General features: G+C 45.7%; 1 protein-coding gene across 1 annotated transcript in view; it reads right to left on the bottom strand.

Annotated features, from left to right (window-relative positions):
* Positions 1–327: 327 nt before the first annotated feature.
* LOC145338915 (putative G-protein coupled receptor 139) overlaps positions 328–8,913 on the bottom strand; it is a gene marked incomplete at its 3' end in the record, with an annotated part of 33,590 nt that continues 25,004 nt past the window's right edge. Inside the window, exon 5 of the mRNA XM_080183309.1 lies at positions 328–1,181. Coding sequence (XP_080039435.1) covers positions 328–1,181 — 854 coding nt within the window. The remainder of the gene's footprint in view (positions 1,182–8,913) is intronic.

Here is an 8,913-nt window from a genome sequence, read left to right as displayed (position 1 = left end):
GTTTTGTCCCAAGCTCTCTGACTCTCTGTCATTTTTTTCTATCTATCTTTCTCTTTCTCGTTCTGTTTTTTGTTTGTCCCCCTTTCTCCCCTATTTCTGTCTTTCTTTTTTCTGTCTTTCTTTTGTCTATGATTTTCTTTCTCCCTGTCACTCTTTGTTTATCTCTCTTCCCATCTTCCTGTCTTACTTCCCCTGTGTGGCAAATGGGAGGCAGGTGATGACAAAGGGTTGATAGATTGGTGTGATAGATTATGATTTTTAAAATAAGATTTGGACATTCCCATCATTGAATAATTTGCAGAATTGAATGAGTGGGTATTTGATCACATTCTTCAACTGCTCTCTGAACGTGGTCTGGGTCACGGCGTAAATAGCAGTGTTTGTGCAACAACTCAGGAGCTGGAACACAAAGCCCAGTTCTTGAACAAAAGAATCTAACCAAACTGACTGAAACCCCATATCATACATCCGCCTCCAAATAGAATAAACCATAAATGTTGACCATAACAGAATGAAATTGGCTGAGATAACAAACAGTAAAATGATGGATTTCCTTCGACTCTCCATCTCTGGGTCTCTGGGATTCTCCCCACTGCTGTGAGCCCGGAGTCTCCTGCGGGCTCTGCTGCTCACTAAAATGTGTCTGATGGTGAATGCATTGAGAAGCAGAATCAGGATGAATGGGACACCCGGGTTTAGGATGTAATGGATGAACTCGATTGTTCCCCAGACAGGAGATTCCATAACTTCCCATGGGGAATAACAAAACCAGGGAAAGTTCATGAAAAAATACTTTCCACTCAACATAAAATACCAGAAAATGTTCTTTAAGCAGCTCAGCGCCGTCACTGTCCCCAGAACCACAGTCGCTGATTTCTCAGTGCAATATTTAATTTTCAGCTTGGGGCAGCAAATGGCCACAAATCGATCAAAGGTGAAAGTGACGGTGAACCAGACAGAACAGTCAGTGGCTGCATAAAGCAGGACGGCGTGGATGTTACACACGGGGACAAATTGCAGGAAATAAAAATATCTTGGATAAACAATGGGAATGTGTCTCAATATCAGGTCGAGGATAATGACCAGCAGATCCCCCACTGACATGGCCACCAGGTAACAAGTGACAGATTTAGAGAGACCACATTTTCCATGGGAAAGGATCACAATCGTTACAATGTTCACTGCGAAGAAGATGAAGAAATAGTGCAATTATTTTCCAGAATGTCATCAAAGTTGCTTGTTCAAATGCAGAATGCATAGATGAAGGTATTTTTGAGTCCGTTGGTACATGATCTCAGAATTTGATATCTTTTTCCCAATGGAAGAACAAAGAACAATGAGCAGTAGAACCTAGGAAAGGCCCTCAAAGTCTGCGCTGATCAGGATATCAGCCTAAACCCTGTGCGATTACAGAGTCTGTATCCTTCCATTCCCATCCGATTCATGTATTTGTCTAGTTGCCCCTAAGATGTCTCTATTGTGCCTGCTCACACCACCTCCCTGGGCAGAGCACTCCAGACCTTCACCAACATCTGTTTTAGTAAACCTGCCTCACACATCTCCTCGAAACATTTCCCCATGCACCTTAAAACTACATTTCCTGGTACTTGAATTTTGAACCTTCGAAAAAAGCATCTGACTATCCACTCTGTTCACACCATTCATAATCTTATAGAATCATAGAACCCTACAGTGCAGAAAGACACCCTTCGAGTCTGCACCGAACATGATCCTACCCAGGCCCTACCCCCATATCCCTACATATCATAACCATTAATCCCACCTACACATCCCTGGACACTAAGAGGCAATTTCTCAGCACGGCCAATCAACCTAACCCGCACATCTTTGAACTGTGGGAGGAAACCAAAGCACCCAGAGGAAACCCACGCAGACACGAGGAGAATGTGCAAACTCCACACAGACAGTGACCCGAGCCAGGAACCGAACCCTGGAGCTGTGAAGCAGCAGTGTTAACCCACTGTGCTGCCGTGCCACCCCTAATATAACAGCTCAGCCCTCAAACTCCTTCATTCCTGTGAGAATGAACTGAGCCTGTTGAAACTCTGCTCATAGCTAACACCCTCCAGACCAGGCAACATCCAGGCAAAGATTTCCTGTACCCTTTCCGAATGCATCCACATCCTTCTAGTATTGTGGTGACCAGAATTGTGCACAATATTCCAAATGAGGCCGAACTAAGTTTCTGTGCAGTTGCAGCATAACCTGCCAATTTTTTATACTCAGTGACCCGACCGATGAAGGCAAGCATGCCGTATGGCTTCTTGACTAACTTATCCACCTGCGTTGCCATGTTACGTGGTCGGTGGATGTGCACGCCTAGATCTCACTGCCTCTCAATACTCTGAAATGTTCTACAATTTACTGCATAATTCTTACATGGAGTGGGCCTTCCAAACTGCATGATCACATGTTTGTCCAGTTTTATCTCCATCTGTCATATTTCTGCTCATGTTTCTAACTAGTCTATATCTTGCTGTATCCTGTGACAAATCTCTTCACTATCCTCAGCTCCGCCAATTTTTGTGTCGCTTGATCAAATTGATGCAGGCCGAGGACAACTAACTCAAGAACAGCTCCTTCCCTGTTGCCGTTACACTATTGAAAGGACCTACTTCACACTCAGTTGGTCTTTCTTGCCATCCTAACTATGACTGGAACACTACAATCAAATTGAAGGCAGTGGGATCTGTGTGTCAAACTGCAAAAGTCATGGTGACCCAATAGGAACAGAATGAGAGTGGGAAAGATAATTGGATGCCATTCATTATGACACTCATTACAAAATTGCAAAAGCAATGATTGGGCACTAGTAATACAAAACTTGGACTGAATACTGTTTAAAATTTCATTTCACGAGAGGCATTGAAAAGAAGGAATTCTAGGTTAATATGTGAAATCAAGGGCTATTTTACAAGAATAATTTGACAAATGTGAATTTATCCACTTTGGTAGCAAAAATGGGAAGGCAGATTATTATGTGACTGGCTGTGAATTAGAAGAGGGAAATGTCTAACCAGACCGAGGTGTCCCCATACTCCAGTTGGTGAAAACAAGCGTGCAGTTCCAGCAGGCAGCAAAGAAGGCAAATGATAAATTGGCCTCTATATTGAGAAGATTTGAGAATTGGAAGAGAGATAGAATCATAGAACCCTACAGTGCAGAAAGAGGCCCTTCGACCCATCGAGTCTGCACTGAACACAATCCCACCCAGGCCCTAGCCCCATATTATACCCACTAATCCCTCTAACCTACACATCTCTGGACACTAAGGGGCGATTTCTTAGCACGGCCAATCACCCTAACCCACACATCTTTGGACTGTGGGAGGAAACTGGACCACCCGGAGGAAACCCACGCAGACACGAGGAGAACGTGCAAACTCCACACAGACAGTGACCCGAGCCGGGAATCGAACCCAGCTTCCTGGAGCTGTGAAGCAGCAGTGCTAACCACTGTGCTACCACGCCTCCACCACTGTGCTCCCATGCAATGTTTGAGTGCAATTGGACAGGGCATGGGTGAGGCCACACCTGGAATATTGTATACAATTTAGATGTCCTTATCTGAGGAAGGCTATAGAGGGAGTACAACAAAGATTTACCTGGCTGATTCCTGGGATGGAAGAACTGTCATACAAGGAGACATTAAGTGGGATAGGGTTATATTCATTGGAGATTAAACGAGGGAGAAGGGGATCTCATAGACACTTATAAAATTCAACAAAATTAGGCATCCCCCTGCAACTGGATTCTGAACTCCTTAACAGACTGCAATCAGTAAGGATAGATAACAACACCTCCTTTACGATCATCCTCAACACTGGTGCCCTACAAGGCTGCGTTTTCAATCTCCAATGTACTCCTTATTTCTGACTGTGTGCCCAAACTCTCCTCCAACCCGATTTCCTGGTTTGCTGAAGAAACCATCGCAGTGATTCGGATCTCAAACAATGATGAGAAGGAGCACAGGAATGAGATCGAGAATCGAGTGAACTGGTGTGACAACAATAATCTCTTCCACAATTCCTCTGTCTATATCGATGGGGATGAAGTGGAAATGGTTGACAGCTTTAAGATTTAACTGTAAAGGACACAAACAACCTCTACCCCTGTGGTAATGCTGTAGATAAGAAAGCCCCACCAACGCCTCTACTTTCTCAGAAGACTAAGGAAATTTGGCAAGCCCACTATAACTCTCGCCAACTTTTACCGATGCACCATGGAAAGCATTCTTTCTGGTTGTATCACAGCTTGGTCTGGGCTCCTAGTCTTCCCAACACTGCAGGAAAATACCAATAGTCGTGAATGAAACCCAGTCCATGGTGGGAGCCAGCCTCCCATCCATTCACTCTGTCTACACTTCCCACTGCAGTGGGAAAATAGCCAGCAGAATCAAGGACCCGATGCACCCCGGACATACCCACCTCCTTCCGTCAGGAAAAAGAAACAAGGTTCTGAAGACACGTACAAATCGACTCAAAAATAGTTTCTTCCCTGCTGCCATCAAACTGTTGAAAAGATGGACCTCACACGGAGTTGATCTTTCTCGGCACCCGATCTATGACTGGAATATTACATTCTGCACTCTCTCCTTACCTTGTCTAAGAACAGTATGACTTGTCTATATACTTTTCACTGTATACTAATACATGAGGCAATAATAAATGAAATTATTTTCAAATCAAAGGCAGGGTAGATTCAGAAAGAATGTTCCTGATGGTGAGGAATCCAAAATTAGGGGTCAGAGTTTGAGGATAAGGGGTAAAAATTTTCAAACTGATGTGGAATTCCCGTCTCAGGTTACTGTCTGTGTGGAGTTTGCACATTCTCCTCGTGTCTGCGTGGGTTTCCTCCGGGTGCTCCGGTTTCCTCCCACAGTCCAAAGATGTGCGGGTTAGGTTGATTGGTCAGGCTAAAATTGCCCCTTAGTGTCCAGGGATGTGTAGGTTAGAGGGATTAGTGGGTAAAGATGTAGGGATATGGCGATAGGGCCTGGGTGGGATTGTGGTTAGTGCAGACTCGATGGGCTGAAGGGCCTCTTTCTGCTCTGTAGTGTTCTGTGAACAGAAATCCCTTCACCCAGAGGGGGTGAGTGTGTGGGATTCACTACCACGGAAAGTAGTTGTGACTAATTTTTTTTCAAAAAGAAATTTGATACAGTAATTGGGGCTTAAGGGGTCAGGGGTTATGAGGTGGGGGGTGGGAAGGATATTGAGTTTGATGATCAGTCATGATCAAAATGAACGGAGGAGCAGGCCTGAAGGGTCACGTGGCTCATTCCCACTTCCTTTTCTTATAGTCTTCAGAATAGCGTTGAGGGGATGGGAACCAGGGTGTGAAGTGGAGGGGATATGGGTTCAGAAATCAGCAATCATTCCCAAAGGCAGTGAGGATATTAAAGAACAAAAAAACAAAGAACAGGCTTCTCAGCCCTCCAAGCCTGCACCACCACACTGCCCGACTGATCTAAAACCCCCTACTCTTCAGGAGATCATGTCCTTCTATTCCCATCCTATCCATGTATTTGTCCAGACACCCCTTATAATTCACTGTCTGCTTCCACTGCCTCCCCCTGGTGAGTCTCAGGCACAGTAAAAAGTCTGACAACACCAGGTTTTAGTCCAACCCATTTATTTGATAGTAAACTCACTAGCTTTCGAGGGGTTTCCCTCTTCTTCAGGTGAGTCTCAGGCAACCAGCACCCTCTCTGTAAAAGAATTGCCCCTTACATTTCCTTTTAGCCTTGCCCCTCGCAGCTTGCCCCCCTAGCAAGTGACCCTTCTCACCCTGGAAATAGCTTCTGATTAGCCGTTCTGCCCAAGTCCCTCAAAACCTTGTGAGCTTCAATCAGTTTGGCCCTTAGCTGCTGTCAACCCTTTGAGACCAAACCAAGTTTCTCCAACCTCTCCTCATAGCTAATGCCCTCCACACCAGGCAACATCCTGGTAAATCTTTTCTGTGCCCTCTCCAAAGCCTTGATATCCTTCTGGTAGTGTGGGAGACCAGAATTGAACACTCTATTCCACGTGCAGTCTAACTAATGTTCTATAAAGCTACAACACAACTTGCCAATTTTCAAACCAAATGCCCTGGCTGATGCCTTTGTGACTATCATTTCCATCTTCGTTGCCACTTGCAGTGACCTGTGTACCTGTACACCCAGATCTCTTTGCCTATCAATACTCCAAAGGGTTCTGCAACTTACTACATGAGACATTCCAAAATGTATTGTCTCACATTTCTCCGGATTAAACTCCACCTGCCATTCCTCCGCCCACATCTCCAACTAAGCTATATCCTCCTGTATTCTCTGATGTTCCTCATCGCTATCCGTGAATCCATCAAACATTGTGTGGTCTGCAAACTTGCTGGTCAAACCAGTCATATTTTCCTCCAATCTTTTATATATATTCCAAACAGCAATGGTCCCAGCAGTGATCCCTGAGGAACGTCAATGGTTACAGTCTTCCATTCACAATCGTACCCTTCCCCTGCTACCTCTGTCTTCTATGGCAGAGCCATTTCTGTATCCACTTTGCCAGCTCCCCCCAGAGGGCCTCTATCCTGCCTGAGTACCGCAGTAACATTTTCCCTGACCAGCAATGCCACCCTCCCACCTTTTATCCCTCTGCCTCTATCACGCCTGAAACATTGGAACCCTGGAACATTGAGCTGCTGGTCCTCCCGCTCCTGTAGCCAAGTGTCACTAATGGCTATAATATCATATTTCCACACGTCAATCCACACCTTCAGCTCATCTGCCTTCCCCACAACACTCCTGGCATTGAAATAGACACACCTCAAAAGATTATTTCCACAACACCCAATCCTTCCATTGGTGATTTTAGTTGAATTAACCCGTTCTTTTACCCCTGCTCCATCATCTGCTCTGGCACTCTGGTTCCCATCCCCCTGCAAATCTAGTTTCAACGCTCCCCAATAACACTAGCAAACCTACCTGCGAGTATATTGGTCCCCTTGTAGTTTAGGTGTAACCCGTCTCTCTTGTACAGGTCCCACCTGCCCCAGAAGAGGTCCCAATGATCCAAGAATCGGAAACCCTGCCCCTACACCAGTTCCTCAGCCACGTGTTCATCCGCCCAAGCATCCAACTCTTACCCTCACTGGCACGTGGTACAGGCAGCAATCCTGAGATTACTACCCTCGGGCTCCTGCTTTTTAACCTCCTTCCAAGCTCTCTATCCTCTCTCTTTAGGACCTCCTCACTCTTCCCACCTACGCCATTGGTACCGATGTGTACCAGACATCTGGCTGATCACCTTCCTACTTTAGAACAGTGTGCACGCGATCAGAGACATCCCTGACCTCGGCACCCGGGAGGTAACAAACCACGCGGGAGTCTCTGTCCCAACCACAGAACCTCCTGTCCGTGCCTCTGACCATCGAGTCCCCTATCACTACCACTTCTCCCTCCCACCCTTTTGCGCTGCTGAATCACACTCAGTATCTGAGATCCGGCTGTCGTAACTTGTCCCAGGTAAATCATGCCCTATTACAGTATCTCATTCGGTATGCCTGTTGTGGAGGGGAATGGCCACAGAGGAACCCTGCTCTGCCTATCCTTTCACATTTCCATTCCCTCTCCTTACAGTAACCCAACTTCCTGTGCTCTGCTGCTTGGGAGTAACTACCTCCCTAAAGCTACTGTCTATAAACTTCTCATTCTCCCAAATTAGACAGAGGTCACCAAGCTCCTTCTCCAGTTCCCTAACACATTTTGCTCACAGCTGCAGTGGGATGCATCTTTTGCAGGTGTTGTCATCAGGGATACCGACGGTCTCCCTGATCTCCCACATCCTGCAAGAGGAGCATTCCAACATCTCACCTGGCATTTTTTGTTTCTTAAAAAAAACAAGAATAAACTTTCCAAAAACAAAAACCTACTCTCGCCTCTGCCTGTTCTCGCCAAAGCCCACTATGAGCCAAAGCCCTTCAGCCTTCACTCTGCTCCCTCTCTCTCCGCTGCCCACAGTATCGAGTGGCTTGCTCTTTAAACCTCCCGCTCACCACTAGCTGACATCAAGCACCTTCTAGCAGTCACCCATCTATCTGCCTGCACCTTGGGTGTGACCGTGTCTCTAAAGCTCCAGACCATGACGCGTTCCACCAACCTCATGCTCCTAAGTGCATCCAGCTGCTTCTCCAACCTGTCCACAAGGTCTGGAAGGAGCTGCCAATCGGGTGCACTTTCTGCAGATACAGTCGTCCGAGGTGCTGGAAGTGTTCTGGTTCTCCCACATCTCACAAGTGCAGCACTTAACCCCACTGGCTGACATTTGGAGCACCAATTCAATTATATAAGAACATTTATAAAACTCTTACCTTTAATTTAACTTCTCACAGTCGCCTTTTTTTGGTTAGAAGAGAAAGGAGGGAGGGTAACACTAATGTGTTGAAAGATTTACAGGTTAGATGGATTGGCCATGCTAAATTGCCCCTTAATGACCAAATATCAGTATACTCGGGGAATTATTAGGGTAAATGCATGAGGTTATGGTGATAGAGTCTGTGTAATGTGCTCTGTCGGAGAGTCGCTGCAGGCTCAATTGGTCAAATGGCATCCCTCTGCACTGTGGGAATTCTATAATTTATATCACTTACTTTGTGAATTGCACAATTTCCCAACCCAGATACAAGACCCAATGTTAGATGTTAAATATTACAAAATACTATATTTCATCGCTGCAGATACTCGACAGATGTCAGTTCACTGTTGAAGAGGCTTGATGTGCCGGACTGCGCAGATAACAGAATAAATAAATGAATGAAAGACAGAAAAAGAGAGAGAAAGAAAGAAAGAGAGAGAGAGATAGAGGAAGAGAAAGTGTGAGGGAGAGAGTGAAAGACGGAAAGGGACTGCGAAAAGAAG

The sequence above is a fragment of the Carcharhinus amblyrhynchos genome, unplaced genomic scaffold, assembly GCF_965287045.1.
Source record: "Carcharhinus amblyrhynchos unplaced genomic scaffold, sCarAmb.v2.hapA chromosome_234, whole genome shotgun sequence".
Taxonomy (NCBI): Eukaryota; Metazoa; Chordata; class Chondrichthyes; order Carcharhiniformes; family Carcharhinidae; genus Carcharhinus; species Carcharhinus amblyrhynchos.
This window is presented reverse-complemented; position numbering and strand designations above follow the sequence as displayed.